Source organism: Chelonoidis abingdonii, chromosome 2 (genome assembly GCF_003597395.2).
Source record: "Chelonoidis abingdonii isolate Lonesome George chromosome 2, CheloAbing_2.0, whole genome shotgun sequence".
NCBI classification, from domain to species: Eukaryota; Metazoa; Chordata; order Testudines; family Testudinidae; genus Chelonoidis; species Chelonoidis abingdonii.
In genome coordinates, this window is record NC_133770.1 from 180,389,176 (window position 1) to 180,410,518 (window position 21,343).

General features: G+C 45.3%; 1 protein-coding gene across 1 annotated transcript in view; it reads left to right on the forward strand.

Annotated features, from left to right (window-relative positions):
* The window catches only part of LOC116818024 (enoyl-CoA hydratase EchA19-like), a 47,203-nt gene extending 25,860 nt beyond the window's left edge, over positions 1–21,343 (forward strand). Inside the window, exons 5-6 of the mRNA XM_032768607.2 lie at positions 8,956–9,105; positions 20,816–21,343. Of these exons, the coding sequence (XP_032624498.1) occupies positions 8,956–9,105; positions 20,816–21,036 (371 nt within the window). The 3' untranslated portion in view covers positions 21,037–21,343. The remainder of the gene's footprint in view (positions 1–8,955; positions 9,106–20,815) is intronic.

Sequence of the window (21,343 nt, forward strand, 5' to 3'; positions counted from 1 at the left end):
GCTGTCCGTTTCATGTGCCTGTACCTGTACGTTGGATTGCAGCGCAAAATACGTTGACAACTTTGGAATTTTCTCAAGTTCCTTCTCAGCATCTTTTGCTGCCTTTTGTTTACTAGCTCCGCTCTTATACATTCTCTTAGACATCACAAAGCACACTTCTGCGTTGGAAACGATAAAAAACTAAACAACTAAATTAATAACATTTATCCGCTGACCACCATGATGAACGCAAATACACATTCTTTGAATGGGTCCAACTAAAATTCGAAACTGACCGACAGACAACTGATGTAGCCAATAGCATTATGATTTATCATAATGACTTCACGGTTTTGTCAGTAAAACCGACATGGATTGTGCAATAGCATCAATAAATGTCACTTACCTAGTTATACCTTACATTTTTTTTGCCACTTTTAGGGGCCCCCTTCCTTGCGGGGCCCTCTCCGGTCAGAGGGTACGGAGGGCGCTCGCTACACCTCTGCTAAATACGTTTTAAAAATTTGGTCCAAAGTTGCTATTATGCTTTATTTTCATCTTATTTACAATCCAGGGATAACTAATAACAATTTGTACAATTTGGCATTTACTGCTAATAAACACGTACATTGTGATCAATTGTACAGATATTGTCTTCAGATTCAAGTAATAGATGCTGTATCCAGACTGGAAACTATTATTTTATATATATATTTTCCCGTTTTTGGATGTATGGTATCAGTGGCGTAGCCAGGTTCTAAGAGCAGGGGGAGCAAGCAAACATAAAAAAGGTGCCCCCCTTGGCTCCTCCTCCGGCCACGCTCCCCAGCTCCTCCGGCCACGCAGTGTCCCCTCCTCTCCTTGGCTGGCTCCTCCGGCCACACTGCGGCCATGTCGCGCCCCCCACCCCATGGCTGTACAGGGAGGCTGGCAGAGGACGGAGGTACAAGGGGAGGTTAAGGGGAGGAAAAGGCAGGGGTATGGGGTACATGAGAGGGGTACACGGGGTATGGAGTTTGGGGAGGGGTTACTGGGAATGGGAGTGGGCTGGGGTCCCCGAGGCTGTCTGTGCAGAGGGGGCTGGAGCTGCCCCCAGGACCAGGAGAGCCTGGGAGGGGCTCGCCATGTGCAGCACCAGCCCAGGCTCAGCACTGGCCCTACCCCTTGGGGGGTGAGGGAAGAAGGCAGCAAGCCCTGCCAGGCGCTGTCCAAGTGAGCTGCAGCCCGGCTCGCCCACTCAGCCCGGGTGCGCTGCCCTGCCCAGGGTTGCTGGCGTAACCTGGCTGTGGGTGGGTCGCACTGACAGGCCACAGCTGGAGGGGGGAAGTGCTCTCCCCTCCTCGGGGGAGTTTTATTCTGGTGAGCCGTGGGCAGCTCTGAGGCTCCTGCTGGGAGTGATCGGCCGCAGGTCTGCCCAGTGTGGCTCCCATGAGCAGCGCAGAGCTGCGGCGTCCGCTCCTCCAGCATGCATGGACTCTGCCACTGCCTCTGCTTTGTGGCTGCGCTGGCGGGGCTCTCCTGGGCCACCGGGAACTGTTGGTAGCACAGGTCGGCAGGCGCTGCTTCTGCGCTGGGCTGCCGCTGCTGCCCTGCCGCTGCTGCCCCATGGCTCCTCTGGTCGTGCTGTTGGTAGCGCCAGCCGGCAGGCGCCACTTCCGTGCCTGCCACCTTGAGGGGAAGCGGCTGCTTCCACTGAACCCCGCTAGCTATGCTACTGTATGGTATCTTACTGTCCTTTTATTATTATTCTCATTCTTTCAAAATTGAAAAAGATTAAAAGTTTTGGTAAATTAAATAGTTCATTAGCTAATTTACAGCACTGCTACCATGTGTAAAGATCTGGTCCAAGAGGTGAATGTAGCTGGACTGCTTGGTAATAGTGACCATAATATCATTAAATGTAACATCCCTGTGGCAGGGAAAACACCACAGCGGCCCAATACAGTAGCATTTAATTTTAGAAAGGGGAACAACACAAAAACAAGGAAGTTAGTTAAACAGAAACTAAAAGGTGAAATCCCTGCAAGCTGCATGGAAACTTTTTCAAGACACCATAATAGAGGCTCAACTTAAATGTATAGCCCAAATTAAAAAAACATAGTAAGAGAACCAAAAAAGTGCCACCATGGCTAACCAACAAAGTAAAAGAAGCAGTAAGGGGCAAAAAGGCATCCTTTAGAATGTGGAAGTTAAATTCTAGTGAGGAAAATCAAAAGGTGCATGAACTCTGGCAAGTGAAGTGTAAAAATATAATTAGGAAGGCCAAAAAAGAATTTGAAGAACAGCTAGCCAAAGACTCAAAAAGTAATAGCAAAAAACATTAAGTACATCAGAAGCAGAAAGCCTGCTAAACAACCAGTGAGACCATAAGATGATTGAGATGCTGAAGGAGCACTCAGGGACGATAAGGCCATTGTGGAGAAACTAAATGAATTCTTTGCTTCAGTCTTCACGGCTGAGGATGTGAGGGAGATTCCCAAACCTGAGCCATTCTTTTTAGGTGACAAAATCTGAGCAACTGTCCCAGACTGAGTTATCATTTAGAGGAGGTTTTGGAACAAACTGATAAACTAAACAGTAATAAGTCACCAGGACCAGAGGGTATTCACTCAAGAGTTCTGAAGGAACTCAAATGTGAAATTGCAGAACTACTACTGTGGTTTGTAGCCTATCATTTAAATTAGCTTCTGTACCAAATGACTGGAGGATAGCTAATCTGACACCAGTTTTTTTAAAGGGCTCCAGAGGTGATCCCGGCAATTACAGGCCGGAAAGCCTGACTTCAGTGCTAGGCAAATTGGTTGAAACTATACTAAAGAACAGAATTGTCAGACAACACAGAGGAACACAATTTGTGGGGGAAGACTCAACATGGTTTTTATAAAGGGGAATCATGCCTCACCAATCTACTAGAATTCTTTGAGGGGGTCAGCAAGCATGTGAACAAGAGGGATCCAGTGAATATAGTGTACTTAGATTTTCTGAAAGCCTTTGATAAGGTCCCTCACCAAAGGCTCTTAAGCAAAGTAAGCTGTCGTGGGATAAGAGGGAAGGTCCTCTAATGAACTGGTAACTAGTTAAAAGATAAGAAACAAAGGGTAGGAATAAATGGTCAGTTTTCAGAATGGAGAGAGGTAAATAGTTGTGTCCCCCAGGGGTCTGTACTTGGCCCAATCCCAGTCAACATATTCATAAATGATCTGGAAAAAGGGATAAAAAGTGAGGTGGCAAAATTTGCAGACGATACAAAACTACTCAAGATAGTTAAGTCCAAAGCAGACTGCAAAGAGCTACAAAGGGATCTTACAAAACTGGGTGACTGGGCAACAACTGCATGAAATTCAATGGTGATAAATGCAAAGTAATGCACATTGGAAAACATAATCCTAACTATATATATAAAACTATGGGGTCTAAATTAGCTGTTACCACTCAAGAGAGAGATGTTGGAGTCATTGTGGATAGTTCTCTGCGAATATCCAATCAATATGTAGCAGCAGTCAAAAAAGCTAACAGAATGTTGGAAATCATTAAAAAGGGATAGATAACTAAGATAGAAATATCATGTTCCTCTATATAACGCCAGGGTAGGCTCACATCTGAATACGCAGGCCAGATGTGGTCCGCCCCATCTCAAAAGATATACTGGGAGTTGGAAAGGTAGAAAAGGGCAACAAAAAATGATTGGGGTATTGAACGGCTGCCATATAAGGAGAGATTAATAAGATTGGGATTTCAGCTTGAAAAGAGACGACTAAGGGGGAATATGATAGATAGTCTTACCGTTTGTAATAGCATGGTTTACCCTAAACAGTTTTGGCCCTGCTGTGAGAGAAGAAGCAGTGCTAAAGAATGTCTGGGAATGCAACACAACTTGCAAACCATGCTTCTTTAAGCATCTGCTGCAGTATTTGCTGTAGTGTAGTTGGCCGATTTGTAATACCTTGAGAACACAGTGCTTCATTGGTGCTTTCCTTTTTTTTTTTTTTTTTGCCCCCCCTCCCCCCCCCTTTTTTAAGTGAATGGGTATTGTGTCTTTGGGAGAGAAGACACCCACTCTAAAATCTGCTTATTTGCTGCTGTTGGCGATTATAATCTATCCCTTTGTCCTACCACTATCCACAGGTAAGCTGTAAAGATCTGGAAAAATTTTCCTTAGTGTCATATTCAATATGACTGATTGTTATGTAAACCAGTTTCGAGCACTCCCATGAAAAAGTATGGTGTGGTGTCCTGAGATAAAGTGAAATTTAAAACCTTTCGAAGAAATTCATATGGCCAAACATCCTGTTACATCTCTGAAACCTGTTATGGAGAGCACCCTGGTTAATGAGGAAGAATAGACCTAGGTTAGGGCACTGGGTGGGATTCGGAGAACCTGTGTTCAATTCTTAAAACTCTGCCACAGAATCGTGGGACTCGACAAGCTACGTAATCTTCCTGTTGTCTCAGTTTCCCAATCTTACAATAGAGATAAACAATACTTCTGCTCTACTCACATGGGTGTGTGAAGATAATTTCATAATTTGTGAGACTACAGGCTTTGTCACACTGAAAATGCTACAGTGGACAGCGCAGCACTTCAGGTAGACACTACCTATGCTGAGAGGTTCTCCCCGTCATGCATAGTTAATCCACTCCCGAGAAGCGGTAGCCAAGGCTGACAGAAGAATTCTTCTGGTTGACGCCAGTGCGTGTAGACCAGGGGTAAAGGTGGCTTAACTATGCCGTCAGGATGGGGATTGTCACGTCTCTGAGGAAGAGCTGTCACGCTAACTTTTTAGTGTAGACCAGGCCTCAGTTACAATGGTGATGGAGGCTGATGATAAAACATGAAGTAGCGTTCCAATTTCTTAACAATTATAGTAGTAATTACACCTACCTAACAAGCTCGCATTTGGGATTTGGGAGGGCAGGTGGCGTTTCTTGTTTGTTATACTATTGGACATGACCCAGGCCAGTGGGGTGCAGGAGTCTGGCTAGAGGGCAAATAAATGGTTCGACGGGTTGAGTAGTTTTCGTGTTCCCTGAGTGACCAGAGCAAGGGTCTGCACTAGAGTTAATCAGCAACTGGCTGAGAACCAATTAACGGCAGACAGGCTGATTAGAACACCTGCCCCAATGCAAGGCAGGATCATCAGGGCACGCTGGGTTTTACAACCAGGACTCTCTCCCAGTCAGATGGGAGGACCAGAGGAAGAGAAAAGTGGTGTGATGACTGGGTGTAAGAGATTCAAGAGCGGAAACTGAGAGGGTGTGCTGCTAGCAGGACTAAGTGAGGAGTATCAATGCGTGACAGACACCAGGAGGAAGGTCTGTGGTGAGGAATAAGAAGTGTGTTTGGAGGAGGCCATGGGGAAGTAGTTCCAAGAGAGTTGTAGCTGTCACAGCAGCTGTGTACAAGAGGCACGTATAAGTACAGCTGCAATCCACAGGCCCTTGGGCTGGAGACCTGGAGTAAGAGGTGGCCCCGGTTCCCCCCAAACCTCCCAACTCCTGATCAGACAACGGAGAGAGTTGATCCAGACTGGTGGGGATGATACTGAGGTGAGCAAATCTGACAGTTGAGCGCAGGAACCCACCAAGGTAGAGGAGAGGAACTTGTCTACATACAGAGACAGTAAAAGCTTGGTACCTGGCACTTTACAACTGGAAAGCTCCTAAACTGGCATTTTCTGCATATGCATTGAAAGTCAGTTTAAGTCTGTGGTGGGGGGTGGCAGAGCTCCCTAACCTGGTTCTGCATGGCTGCCTGGAAGGCGGTGACATGTCCTGCTGGCCTAGGGGAGGAATGGCCAAGGGGCTCTGTGTTGCTGCCCTGCCTCAGCGCTGGTGCCTAGGCTCCCGTTGGTCAGAACACAGCCAGTAGGAGATATCGGGTGACAGTCCTGCGGGTGGGAGGTAGGGCCAGAGCTGCTAATCATGGCCACTGCCTAGGAGCAGCAGGGAATTCGCGCTTGCGGGAGCTGCCTGAGGTGAGCACTGCTGGATCCGCATCCCAAAAACCCTCTTGTGCCCCATTCCCCTGCCCCAAGCCCCCTCCTCACCAAACGTCGCCTCCAGAGCCCATTCCTCGCATGTGCCCAACCTCCCCAGGCTCCCCCCAAATTCCTCCTAGTAAACCAGAATTTTTTACTTACCGGCACCTCCCCCCCGCCCATTCCCTCAACATGCTGGATAACAAAGCTTTTACTGTATCTAGTTCTAGGTTTCTGTATAGTGGGGCAAAGTGTATAATTATTTATGGTGCAATCCATGAAGGTACTTAGGTGCCCATGTCCTGTTTTTAGGCACCACTGTGATCCTTAAAACTCCTGCTTGCCCCCTAACCCAGTAGGTGCAAAAATTGACTTGGCACCTAATTTTTTGTCTCTAGGCATGTGCACTGCAGCCTTGCTCTTGGCATCTGAATACCCACCACCTGTCTAACCCCCAAGAACAATTCACAAACCAGGGAAGATAGGTGTTTGGCTGCCTAAGTCACATTTGGGGGCTTGATCCGGTAGCAATGCTCAGAGCCTGCCTACTGGATTGGGCCCCTTGGGAGTTCACAAAATATCAGCTGTTTACATCCCAGGCGTGATGAACACCGCTGCCGACGAGCTAAGAAGACGCTTTCGGAGATGGGAAAGGTCAAACCCACTCCCACACGCGCCCCAGCCAGATCAGAACTGGTGGGCAGCGTTGCTTTACCCTCCCTGGAGCGGAGGCAAGAAGCAGAACAGTTTCACAGGAGAGACTTTAACAAGGGTAGGGCGTCTCCCGCGAGATCCCTACCCTCTGTGCTGACAACACCAAAGGCAGGTGCCTCAGCTTTTTCTGATGCCTCAGCCACAGCTCTCACAGAGACTGAGGCAGGGACCCGACCTCCCATGTCAGGAAGGTCCTTGTTGCTCCTGTCCCCTTGGCACCGCAAATGGGTCGCAGTGCCAGCAGTGCACTCCCCCTGGCCACCGCAAATGGCCATGGTGCCAGCAGCGTGCTCCTCCTCAGCACTGCAAACGGCCGCAGTTCTGGCAGCGCACTCCTCCTGGGCACACCAAACGGCTGCGGTGCCGACAGCGTGCCTCTCCTCAATCCTCTACCCAGAAATTGAGCCACCGCTCATCCCGTCACCAAAAGTTTCCTGAAGGGGCGCCAAACCCTATATCCAGATGTTAAGTCACCTACCCCTCCATGGGATCTTCACCTAGTATTGTCCTGTTTAACTCTCCAACCCTTTGAGCCCTTAGCCACCTGCTCCCTTTTGCACCTCTCAATGAAAACAGCCCTTTTGGTGGCCATTACCTCCGCCAGACGGGCAGGCGAGATAGCAGCTCTGCTGGCGGATCCACCATGTGCCCTCTTCTTCAAGGACAGAGTTGTTCTGCGTTTACACCCAAAATTTCTTTCCAAAAGTTCATGCTCCAATTTTCACCTCAATGAACCCAATACAGTTTACCAACTTTCTTCCCGAAACCACACGCAAACTCCTTGAGGCCACGAATGCACACACCTGATGTGCGTAGGCCTTGTTCCTTTTATCTGGACAGAACACGACCCTTCCGAGGCTCGCCTGGACTCTTTGTCTCTATTGCGGGACCCTTCCAAGGGCATGGCTATCTCTGCCAGAGGCCTTCGAGATGCATCTCTGAGTGCACACGTCTCTGTTATCAGATAGAACGTTACACCTCTGGCATTGATTTGGGGACACATTCCACTGGATCTGTATCTACCTCGTAGCCATTCCTATGCAGATCAGATACCCTTGTCCAGACATCTGTAGGGCGGCCACCTGGTCCTCCCACCATACATTCATTACTCACTATGCCCTTAACTCAATTCCCCCTCTCTGACACTCGATTAGGCAGGGCAGTATTGCTTACGGCATTCCTGCCAGATATCCGAAGTTCCTACCTCCTTGAGATACACTGCTTTGAAGTCACCTAAAGTGGAGCACCCACAGGGAATCTCTCGAAGAAGAAGAGGAGGTTACTCACCTTGTGCAGTAACTGACGTTCTTCGAGATGAGTGTCCCTGTGGGTGCTCCACTACCCACCCTCCTCCCCTCTACTTCGGAGTTGGGGTAGCCTCCGTTGTAGAGAAGGAACTGAGGGTACTGGCCGCGCATGCTCTCTAGTAACACACTCAGAATGAGTGACAGGTTCTAAGCATGCGTGGCCGGTAGGAGTACTGCTGCAAAAAATCTCCGATCAAAGGCGCAGGGGCGCACCGACACCTAAAGTGGAGCACCCACAGGGACACTCATCTCGAAGAACGTCAGTCACTGCACAAGGTGAGTAACCTCCTCATCTGCTTCCTGTGCTTAGTCACATTTGTTCTGTGACAAATATTACTCGTGACTTCTGAGATGCCTGCAGAGTCAACACAGCAAAAAACAGAATGAGCTGGATTTTTGTACTCCTTGTGCATCAATAGAACTCTTTACTAAATTATGGTCCAATCAGGACTTAAATTAGAGGCCCATCCAGTAACAACTGTGCAAACTCATGAAAGGCACCGGGTTTACACAGGTGCCACAGAGGGCATAAATTGGTCTATAAAAGCATATTTATTAGTGATGAAGCTAGAGTACGAAAGAGCCTAGCTTGATTCTCAGAGACTGGGCAGTTTGCAGAGCTGACATATAGGGGTAAAAAGGGTTTGGTTTTTTTCTTGTAAAGCGAGCACATTTGATACAGAAATCATCAGGGAAAAAACATGGAAGCCAGGAGTGCTGTTTTTAGAGTCACTTTTCAGGGTAGATCAAATTGCACTTACAGTTTTAGATAACTGTCTTTCTGTTGTGAAATTAAAGGGAGAATCCTGCAAACCTTTACTAATGAAATATTCCTTTGTGTTACATGAATTAAATGCAAAGAAGCAGTCTAGAATACTCACTTGAGTAAAGTCAGGCAGGATTAGGCCAAAACATTGTTTTAAAATGTAAACATTTGGGTTTTCTTTTATCCTGTGTTTTTTGTCTTGTCTTCACAGGTGTTCCATTGATTGATGGTGGCACTGTACGGCTCCCTCGACTGATTGGTCTCTCACAAGCGTTAGATCTCATTCTAACTGGTCGTCCTGTTGGTGCACAAGAAGCATATGAGTTTGGGCTAGCCAATCGAATAGTTCCCAATGGCCAAGGTTAGTGGTTAATGAACAATGTAGGAAATGGTTCTAAGGCTACGTCTACACTGCATGATTAATTCGAAGTAGTTTAAACCGATATTACAAAACCGATGTTATAAAATCGGGTTTGCGCATCCACAGTGCAATCACAAAATCGATTGCTTGCGTCCCTGGTCCAAGGCTACCATCGATTTAAGGAGCGTCACTGTGGGTAGCTGGTTCCTCGCTATCCCATAGTTCCCCTTCCGTGTTGAGAGCACAGTGCCTGATGGGGCAGAAACATGGCCCCGAGTGGTGCTGGGTACAGCCTCACCCCTCCTTTGTGAAGGCAGCAGACAACCCTTGGGCCTTTTTCGTAGAGGTGCATTGAGCAACGCCATGCAACAGCAATCTTTTAACCTTTTTTTTCATTGGGGGGGGGGGGATAAACTGAGGAGCTGTTCCTGAACCACGCCAGACACTGGTCTTGAACCTACAGACATTTGGAGCTCAGGCCGAATGGAATAATTTTCAGAGATGCTGTGACTGTGGATATGCGGGGAGTCTCAGTTTACCCCCTCCCTCCCTCATGAGCGTCCATTGAGTCTCTGGCTTCCCGTTACGCTTGTCACGCAGCGCTGTTGTATCTGCCAGTTTTTTATTCAAACGCTTTGGCATTTCGTGTTCTGCTAACGGAGGCAGATACACAGATTGTCTCCCCATACAGCGATCAGACTTAGTATTCTTCCTTCGTCCATGCTGGGCTTTTTTGGATTTGAGACTGCATCGCCGCCGTTTGCCTGATCAGAGCTCCACGCTGACAAGCAGGAAATGTAATTCAAAGTTCGCGGGGCTTTTTCCTGATTTACCTGGCCGCTGCATTCCGAGTTCAGATGCTGTCCAGAGCGGTTCAGTGTGCACTCTGGATTACCGCCCGGAGGCCAATAACGTCGATTTCCGTCACACGAACCTTAATCGAGTTATCACTTATCGATTAGCGCTACTCCTCTCGTTTGGGAGGAGTTCCGAAATCGATTTAAGGAGGCGGTAAAATCGATATTAATGACGACGTCATGTGAACGGATACAGCGTTAAATCGGTATATCGGCCATTAAACCGATTTAAAGTCGCAGTGTAGACCTGGCCTAAGTGTGAATTGTTTGATAGTGTTGTCATCTGTATGTCTGTCTTTGTGAAGAATAGTTAACACAAAAATAATCATGATTTTTGTAATAAACAGAATTGGTTACAGGGGCACAAGAGTGGGCAAGCAGGGGCATGGCCCCTCACCCCAAATTTTCCATGTGTCCCTGCAGCCTGGGGAGGGAGGAAGCAGCGGCTGCCTGCTGAGCTCCTCCTCCTCCCCTCACCCCTACAGCTGCTGCTTCTCCGTCCTTGCTACTGAAGTCCCAGGTATTGCCTTTGCTTCCATCCCCTGACTCACCTCAGCAGGTGGTCTGCAAACCAGGTGGTAGTGCTGGGATTCCAGCAGCAGGGAAGGAGAAGCAGCAGCTTTAGGGGTGGGAGGAGGAAGAGCTCAGCCAGCAGTCCTGTTGCTTCCTCCCTCCGAAGGCTGCAGGGACACAGAGTGCTGCTGCTTCCTCGCCAGAGACATCCTGGGAAATCCGGGGGAGGGGGGTGAGAGTGAATGACCCTTTCACTTGTATATGTTTAATGTGCCTCTCCAAAAGCAGTCAAATATAAAGTCCTGCACACGCCCCTGCTTGGTTATGATTAAAATTAAAAGGTCCTTATGTCAGGGACCATGTTTTAATATATATTTGTACAGTGCCTAGAACAATGGGGCCCTGCTCCCTAAGCAGGGGCCTTGTGGTTCTATCATGATACAAATAATAAATTAAAATATACATCTGGCACAGGACAGACACACTGCAGAGAGGACATCCAACATCCGTCACATTTGCTTTTACTGCTACACTGCTATTAAGTTATTATTTGTGTTTAAAGTAGATCTTAAAGCAGGCTGCTAACAATAATACATCATCCAATTATCCATTCCCTTTATTTTAATGTTTTGTAACATATCACAGCTGAAACTAGAACATTAGTTGATGGGCTGCCATCATATTTTATTAATTTATTTTGTTTTTAAATGGAGGGAAACAAAACTTTCCAAATGTTTCTGTATGGTTTAAAAAAATGAAATGGGTTTCCTTATATTTTGGGCAAGGGAAATGAATAGAAGTTTTTCTAATGGAAGTCAGACGTAGCACTTGCTTTTACACTAAAAAAAAAAACAGCATATGTTCCAGTTTCTCTGCTTGTGAATCAGTCTTGTCCTGCCACTGTACAGTTCCTTGAAGATTTTTTTATTTCCTTTCTAACTAATTAGGTGCCTACTCCATCTCTCCAAAGCCTAGTGACAAAGATATTGTGAAGAAGTAAAATGAGGCAAGAATCTAGTTTAGAAAGATTTCCTTTACAAGTTAAATATTATGTTTCCACTCAAAAGAAAGGTGCTGCTGTGCGGTCATAAAAAGCTAGCCAAAAACCCTGGTAACCTTTGCAGTCAACTGGTGTTTTTGATACATGCTAACATGGATCAAAGCTCTGGCCCAAGAGAAGCAATGCTTTCCAACTCAGTTAAGCTAGAATCCATAGAACTCAACAGCAGCTCACTCGGGGCCCAAATCTGCAAGCACTTATTCACATGAGTAGTCTTTCCTTGGGCAACTGATCCCACCGATTTTAAATTGGAGTAGCAGTGAGTGATCAAAGGTTTACAGGATCTTGCCTTTATTCCCTCCACTCCCTTAATTCATTATTCTCAAATATTTCTCATACTGTAATATCATTTTATACTTGTCTTGCCAGTAAAGATGAGCTTAGTTGCATTGGGTAAATATGATGTAATGTTCAGATATTTACTATCTAAGGGTTTGATCCTGCAAATGCTTACTACTAAGTATAATGCTTATTGAAATCAGCTGGGCCACTCATGGAAATAAGCACTATACCTAATAGTAAGTATATGTAGGATCAGGCTTTAAGGGCTCACCAGATTTTGAGTTCACTCAGCACCTTGCAGGACTGAAATCTTAATAGACAAAATACATATATACAGAAAAGGGTGGCGGGAGGAGGCATACAACCCAATACTTCCTCTTCCAGTTCTAGCGTTCCCTTTTCTTAATCCTTGTAGGTTTTATTTTTTTAGCTTTTACTTATTTGCCTTTGTTTTTTAACTCATGCCAATTTGCATTTTTGTTTACTTGTTTCTAACAGTTTACTGGGTTTTTGTATGTTTGTCTGACTTTTTGTTTTATATTATAACTCTTGGTTAGTTTCTTTATTAGGGCCATGCCCTTGTGTCTGGCCAGAGAACACTTAGTGCAGTTCAAGAAAGTGTGTGTGCAAGTGGCTTTAAGAGCCTTGCAGTTGCTTGATCTTGGGGCAGCTTTCTTCCAGTGGAGTGCCAGGCACAAGCTAGAGCAGCCCGAAGACCACTCTAATTTGTATCTTATGCCACTAGGCATTAGCCCAAAGGGGCCATTACATCAGCCAGATATCATTGGGGTGCAAGGACACTCCAGCTACACCCACTTTCACCATACATCCGCAAGGAGGGAGTGGCATAGGTGCTACTATGGTAGTTTCCCAACATTTAGGGATCCCTTGAGCTGGGAGTATCCTCAGGTGATCCAGTAAACTTGCTTTAAGGCAATTTTGAACTGGGGGAGTTAAACTAAAGTATTCCCATACCCTGGGAGAACTGGGCCTTTGTTTTTAAGCTAGTCCTATTTATTGATTGATTTTGTATGTATATAACTCTTTCCTGTTTTCCTATTTAACACTTTCAGAATGCCTACCATTTGCAGCCCTTGAAAGCACTATCCTCTCTCCTTTGACACTGACAGCTAGTGAGACCATAGCAATTTAGCTGCCTGGCTCCTTCCATACTGCTTACATGGAAAGGTTTGTGGAGGCCAGGACGAGACCCTTTAAGAGTTATGTAGCATATTTATGGACTTGTCTATGCTGCAGGCTTAGCTTGAGGTATCTACACTGGAGTTAACTCCTCTCGTGTCATGTTAGCCTAGTGGAGAAAGAGCATTCACACTGCAAAATGACTCTTGAGCACTGCACGGTGCTTGTAGCAGCAGCACAAATTGACTGCATACCCACTGTGCTACTAGCTCGAGTGGCAGCAGAATCTGGGCTTCATCCTGCTGCACTGATGGGCCAGCTAGCTCATGTTTAAAGTACCGTTTAACTTGAGCTAGAGACTTTTAGGGGTCAGTGGAGTCTGTTGGGTAACACTCAAGTTATAGCTCTAGTTAACAGCGCAATGAAAACAAGCCCTGTGTTATAAGTGTGCTTTTCGTCATTTTAAAATCTTTAAGCTCTCCATAACTGACAGCTGCTGCTATTTATCAATTTTATTCAATTTAGGAAGTATAATCTAGACTTTTGTTCTTAATTTAGAGAGAGCTGAAAACATGCAAATAGATTTTAAGAGGTTTCCTTCCAATAATGAGTGTATCCTGTTAAAAAAAAAAAAATATCTATCCATCCACATTTCTACTGTTAACCTCTGTCCATTTTAGGAAACTATCCCCATAAGGTAAATGTAGAAAACCTTTTCAAGCAGTCTCTAACGTTTCCTGTAGAAGGAAAAAGGAAGACGCTCTACTGAGTTACCTCATTTTGAATTGGCCTGGAAATTGGTTTAATGCACAGTAGCAGCTGCTTCTCTTCAAGTTAAACTGATATGACTGCTGCTTACTGTAGCCTGTTCTCCTGACTAGTTAGCAAAATGATTACAACATGTACTTTTAAATCTAAATGGGCTTTGGGAATAGCTTTTTTTTTTTTTTAAAGCTTGTGTGTCAGAGTTTTTAAAAGGAAATTAGCCATGAGTCAATTAGCTAGGACAAAAAGAGGTGTGTGTATGTGTGTGTAAAAAGTAGGTTATTTTGATCATGGAGTGTGAAAGGAAGGAGAGGAGGTCAGTAATAACACAGAAGGTTATTCAAACCTCCTGAAGCTGCCGCCGTTTTTCAGGTCCAAAAAGTGACTAACGTCTCCATAGACTTGCTGTCGTACTGTATGCATTCTGATATCCTGATTCCTTTTACAAACACGAGTGTTTTGGTTGGCGCTGGATGATGTACTTTAGAAGTCAATGTGAATGAAACCAAGTTTTATTTACTGAATGTGTTGTAAGCAAATGAGAATTCTATAAAGTGTGTTTTACCCTGGCAGTTAGCATTAACCTGTTTGATTATGGAGCTAGATGTAAAGCAAAGAAAACCTGGTGATAGGATGTTCTAGTGTCATGAAAGATCTTGGGCCTGATCCTCAGCTACAACTGAGATGTGTTTGGCTGAGTTGAAGAAGACGTACGCAAACTGCCTTTACACTTTCTCTTTCTCAGAGCAATTCTTCCCTGGAACAGAGCAATTCTTCCCTGGAACAGAATAAAGCAGACTGGAGTCTGCTCTTAACATCTCTAACCTGCTTGGGCCCCAGAAGACTGATATGCTAGCAGAAGATCCCTGGGAAGCTGGCTGTGCCCTTGGGCTAGAGACAGAGAGGGAAAATGTAGGAAGCAACCTGTATGGCCTAGTGCTGTTTCAGGCTATCACAATACTACAATAAAATGTCTTTGAATAGGTTTATCGTTTTGTTGCTCGCTGAACGTGCATTGGAGTGATAGAGCACATCAGAATGTTTTTAAGGCTACGTCTACACTAGAAACTTGAAAGCGCTGCTGTGAGAGTGCTCCCACAGCAGTGCTTTGAACTCTTGAGTGTGGTCACGTGTGAGTGCTGGGAGAGCTCTCCCAGTGCTCCTGGTAATCCACCTCCATGAGGGGATTAGCTCAGAGCACAGCTCTCAGTGCTCAAAGCCTGTCCACACTAGTGCTTTAAAGCGCTCAGACTTGCTGCGCTCAGGGGGGTCATATTTCACCCTCCTGAGCCAGCAAGTTAGAGCGCTATAAAAAGTAAGTGTAGACAAGCCCTTAGTAACACTCTGGCACCCCTTTCTCTTACGGCTTCTATATTGAAAAGACTTTCCAGTCTTATCTTGCAATATTTGTTAGCAATTCTAGCAGCATTCTCGCTCCTTAATTTTTTGCTTATTTATTCTTTTCAGCACAGAAAAGGTTTCCATTTTATATTCATATGAATTTTCCCAGTAATACCTAGTATTTAAAATACACCGTTAAATGTCTTCACATAGTTAGAAAGTTACTTTATTTCAGTAGCACAACCATTCATTACCCTAACATTGTTAGCTAGTTTTATGTGTGCCTATTTTTTTTAAAGTGGGGGGAGGATGATAGCTCAGACATATTTCTATTATATTGCAACCTAGTTTGTTAATGTCGGGTCTCACACTTTCATCCATTAAAAGAAACGGTATTCAGAAACAATACGGGAGGTCAATTAAGAGTCCTACAAATCAGTGTGTGCTCAAAGTATGCTTGGGACAATTTTGTCCTACTGTAAATAGCCTAAAACTTCACATATGTACTGGTGATATACATATGATTAATTGCAGAACCAATAATACATATCACCTGGTTGCATACTTGATCATGCACTTTTGACCAACTCATGCTCTCTGCCCTCTAATCCATCTCACTTAGACACATCCTGACATTCCAGATCTCTGAACAGCTTCACAGTTGCCATTTTAAAGAATAAATAAACCTGCCATAAAAATGTTTCCTCCTTTCTCCCAAATAGGGAAGTTTCCCCTTTAAAAATTACCTGCTATTGATCCAGGACAGGCAGTACTTGATCCTGTTCCAGTGACAGGCTTAAGGTTTGATATCTTGAAGTCCTGCATAACTTTACACTATTGGAAAGGGGAGAATCCCAGCTTCCAATGGGACCCAGCACTTGCTTCTAGGCTTGGGAGGTTGCAAGATATCAGACCTTAAACTTATACCTAAAATGTTAACAGAAAAGATGTTTAGGTGCATTTTAGAGGTTTTTAGGGCTCTTCTGAGACTAGTGCCATCGGACTGGTAACTAAGGCATCTGGCTTCACAGGCTGTAGGATAAAGACAGTAGTGGAGGGTCTGGTTTGTGTCTAGCCTAATTGTTAGTCAGACACTTGGAAATGGATCCAGGCTCGGAGCTGGGGTTAGAGTCAGGAGCCAAGCCAAGGGTCAGAGCCAAAGACAGAGTCAGGAGTCAAGCCAGGGTCAGTGTCCGGGTTGGATGTAGTAGTAGAGACCTGATGCAAGGGAGGAAAACAGTAACTGGGAGCAGATAGGGGCCTAGGATGAAGAGGTCAGGCACCAGGAACAGGCTGGGAGCCATGGCTTGGGAGTCAGACAAGTAGGCAGAGTCTGTAGTAGCAGCCAGCCAGGGATTCATCTAGTTGCTCAGACAACTTCTCATGATTCTGTCTAGCTTAAGTAGTGCAACCCAGCCAATCGGTGGCGCTTGATGTCTCGCACAATGAGGAGCTTTGTGGGCATGGCCCATTGTGAGCTAATGAGGTTTGGGTAAGCTGCCAGGTAGCAACCATGGCCTGAATTCTGCCTGGTGACACACAGACCCAGGTTCAAGGCCCATAATTCCTCACTAGTAGTTCCTGTAAAAATGGTGGTGATAGTTGTGAACATAGGGGTGTAGAGCAAGGAGGCATGGGTCTGTAAAAAGGGCAATAAAGATAGTCTTCCATTCTCTCCAGCTGTGGTGTGCTGGATGTCTAATCTCTACCAGCTGTCATAGAGGGATCAAATAAAAAGAGAGAGAACTCTAAAATATGTTATAGCTGATTTTCTGTAGTGTGTGTATATGTAGGATAGAAGAGATGTAGCTATTAGTAATTCATAAGAGAATGTTGATAAAACTCTTACTCATAATGGAATGGCAGAGAGGGGACTGTGCTGTTTCTGGACTATGAATAAACTGTAAGAGATGTAGCTATTAGCAGTCATTTGGAGTGGCAAGCTCACAAGCTATTTGAGAAAACAGGGTGATCCCAAACTCATGCTGATGAAACCTTTATGCCACACCACACCATCATTTATCCTCTCTGCATTAAACACAAAACAAAAAAGACAGCCCAGTGCTGAGATTGCTGTTAGAATCATGGGGCACTCTTAAGCGCTCCTTACTCTCACAAGTTACAGTAGGCCCCTGAGGATTCAGATCCCGGGTCTCTGAGTCCCAGACACAGAGCAGCTCCCATGACCGTCTCTGAGCAAAGGGTAAATATGATCCTTGGAACGGGACTCTACCCCCAACAAAACTTTCACCCTTCTTTCAGATTCCTTTCAGTTAGGTATAGGTGAGCGTCCCTTTCCTATCTCTGTCATAGCCAAGGAGGCAAGCTATGCTCCCTGAAGACACTGGAGGAGGGGGGAAATATTGGCTGTAGACTATCCTTACTCACCTTCTTACCCAGAAGATATCAACACTTAAAGTGGGAGTTAGGATACCACTTCTTTTAATAGATCTCATCTGGAGGGACTGTGTGCTATGAAACAGTCCCCTAAACCTGCTGAAATCAACTCTTGCTTGGCAAACTGCAGCATATTCTGGGTTTGTAACAATATTTAAAAGCATGCAAAGTCATTTTCCTGCCCCCCCCCCCTTTTGTGTTTCTTTACTAACTTCAGATAGTTTTATAAGCTCCAAGAGTGCAACATCTGGCAGAAATGATAGCTGTTATGGATAGAACATTTGAAACGAACTTTTCTGTTACACTATCCATTGTTGCATTTGATAGGATTTAAAGCTCTACTGACCTTACAGAAGAGCTTTCTGTTGCCTTCTGGCTTCTATTAAAAATGAAGTTAATACACAAACAAAAACTTAAACTGGAGTTAAGGCTGTAAATAAATTTTCATGAAATCAAATACTCAGAACACAAGTGTGACGAGGGAAGCCGGGGCTCAACCCTCCCTGTGGAGGAGGGGAGCCACACCGGCCTCGTCCTGTTCTCACCAGGTCTTGTCCCTCCGGTCCGCGGTCCACTGTCCGGGCGTTCAGTCCCTGTGGAGCGGACTAGGACACAGCAAAGTTAGTGGGGCCCCATCTTGGATACAGGCGGGCACCAAACACAGTGCACTAAGCTCTGGCCCCTTTGGGGCAGGCAGGATTGAAAGAGTCATAGGGCCACCTGTTCGGGCGGCACGAAACAACGTATCTAGGCTCTGGCCCTTTGGGCAGGGCAGAGTAGAGACAAAGTCAATAGCCCAGCCCTGATGGCGGGCATCAACACAGTTCACTAGGCTCTGGCCTTGGGCAGGGCAGAGCGCACAAAATCAGGGCTCTGCTTGGCGGCAGGGCAGAGCAGAACAAGTCAAGACCCAGCCCTTGGATGGTCGGGGCCACCAAACACAGTTCAATAGCTCTGGCCCTTTTGGGGCAGGGCAGAGCAGTGCAGCAATAGTTGAGGCCTGTCTTTGGCAGTGCCGGCGAGCACAAAACTGTCAGGGGCTCTGGCCCTTTGGGCAGTGCAGAGCAGCAAATAGTCCAGACGAGCTCTGCGCCTTTGGGCACCGAGAGACAAGCAAACACACGGTCAGCTGTGGGGCGAAGGGGGAATTCTGCACCCGGCTTACGGGTGGCAGGGGAACGCAGCCCACCACTCCTCTGCCGTTCCAGCCCGGGCCTAGTAGCGGTGTCGCTACTAGTGCCGTCATGGAACTCCAGCCCGAAACACCTGACCGAGTGATGGGGGGTTCCTAACACGAACTACACGACCAGCGGTCAGTGGTGAATCTGACCAAGACACACACGGTCATCCGGCTCGCCGGGCTTCTGCCGGCTTGACTGTAGTTCAGCCGCCCCCAGCTACTGTTCCATCCCCTTCGCTGCCTACCTGGTCCGCCGGGTCGCGACCGTCATGGGCTCCTCCAGTCCGGGCCGGGGTAATCCAGTAGTACCTCTGGGTAGCTGGGCCAGTCTGAGTCCGAACGGTCCCTCCAGCGTAGTGGGGCGGCAGCTTTTGGTAGTTCCCGCAGCTCAGGGTCGTGGTTGCTGCGGGTCGGTTCTGGCAAGGCCTGATCCCTGTCCCGGAGCTCGGCAGCCTCCCAGCAACGAGGGTCGGCCGGCACGTCTGCTCTGGCCGGCTGCTAAGCTCCAACTGAAGGCCAGTGTCCGGCTTTTATACTTCCAGGTCGCCGCCTGACCCTTTGAGGGGCGGGGCTTCCGCCCGGAAGTTCCACCCTGGGGGAAGATGGACGGGGCTCAACCCTCCCTGTGGAGGAGGGGAGCCACACCGCCTTGCTACAACAAGTTATAGCAAACATTTTAAAATGAGAAAAATTAGTAATTTAAGCCTCTGCCCTGTATGTCTTCCCAGTCTCAACCTATAGCCTAGAGGCCTTTCATATCCATCTACCATATCTCCCTCTATATGCTCAATAGGGGCTACAAACCACCTACCAAACATGGCCCACAGGCAATCTTCTAGTTCACCTTCCTATGATGAGCTATAAACACTGTCATTTAGTTTCTTCTGCTCAGCAGGCCTGTTGTTGAGATTGGGTGAAAATTCACTGAAGTTGCACCCACTTAAGCAGCAGAGAGCTTGGGAGAAATTCAGCCCTCTCCCTCAGCATCTTACATCTTATTCATAGTCCAGAAACAGCATAGTCTCCTCTCTGCTAATCCATTGTGAGTAAGAGACCTATCAAAGTTTGCTATATGAACTGGAAACCCCACTGTACTTTCCATATTCATGCAGTCCATGTATGTCACAGCCTCTACCAGACGGATATAGACGTTAAGGGGACACCATTGCCTTAAAAACGTCATGTCTTAAATGTTTCATACTTCCAGGTAAAAGCTCTAGATTACTTGAACTGAGAGAGGCTAAATCACTTTTCAAATTTGTTTACTAAGGACATTTCACAGCACTGTGGGTTTCAGGGGTTTTCCCATATATAGTCAATTACTTAATTTCCCCTATTTGCCTGCATCTTGCATATACAAACAAGGGAGAGAAAAACATTTTTTAAATAGGAAAATGTTATTGTAAATCAACAAGTATTGGCCGAAGGGGTTGGGGCAAATGTAGTATCAAACTACTTTTAACTCTTTTTAAATTGGCTAGATTCCAGGATTAAGCTGTGGCTTTAAAAATATTTGAATTGCTGATTCATAAATTTAAACAGTAATCAATAGGATATAAGTATATTCCTGTTATGGAGATGGTGGACATGAAAATTGGAACAGAGTTGTGATTGTTCGAGGAACCTTAACTATGAATTTCTTCACTTTCAGATGTTTGTTTTTATGACGATAGTGGTGTAGTAATGTAGTTATTGAAGTAGGTATTTATATACAACCATTTCTCTCACAAAGATTTGGATCTGATAAATCTGCATTACATATTTTTAGAAAATATTTCTAGGTAAAAAAAAGTAATGGGTCTGTGTCCCCGTGTGTGTGTGTGTGTGAATAATAAGATGTTACTATTTTTTAAATGCCTCTGCTAGACTACTTGCATTAAAGAAACTGCATTCATCAAATGAGAGGAAAAAATTTGGGCATACATAGCAAATATTGGTTTTAGTCTGCTTCCATCTTTGAATTACATTTACACTAAACCACTCTTTCCCAGTTCATAAGTAGACCTTGCAAGCCAATATTAAATTTACTGTGCATGTTTTGCCTTTTTAATATCCTGTTTTCAAATGCATCATGTTATAAACAGCCCATATCACAAAGCTGTTATTTCTTATATCTGCAAGTTGTGTATGATTTTTTTAAGTACTATTAAAATTCTTTTATGTTTCTATTTGTAGTCCTTCAGTGTGCCATTGAGCTTGCTAAACAAATCTCTGCCTTTCCTCAACAATGCATGCGAGGAGACCGAAGTTCTGCTTATTACAGTGTCTTTGATGCTTCCTCATTCACAGAAGCCCTGCAATTTGAGTTTGACACTGGTGTGCAAGTGATTTCGAAAGAGTCTCTCCCTGGTGCTAAAAAGTTCAGCTTAGGGGTGGGACGTGGAGGAAAGTTATAAAAGTAAAATATTTTCTGCATGTAGAAGAGGTTTACTAATAATTAAAATAGTAACAGTCTACTGAATTTACAAAAATAATGGAAGTCCTGAAAAATTATATAAATTCAAAATTTATAATTTACTCTAGGGTACATAATCTTGATATATGGGAAGTTGCATACATAATTGTGTTAGCAAGGGTTATGTACATAAATCCTTGTGAATGGAGATAAGATATCCTGTGTTTAATGTATTTTATATCTAAAAATCATTGTCATAATGAAAAATTTCAATTTTTATTGTACTTTTGTTCTGAAATCCTGAAATA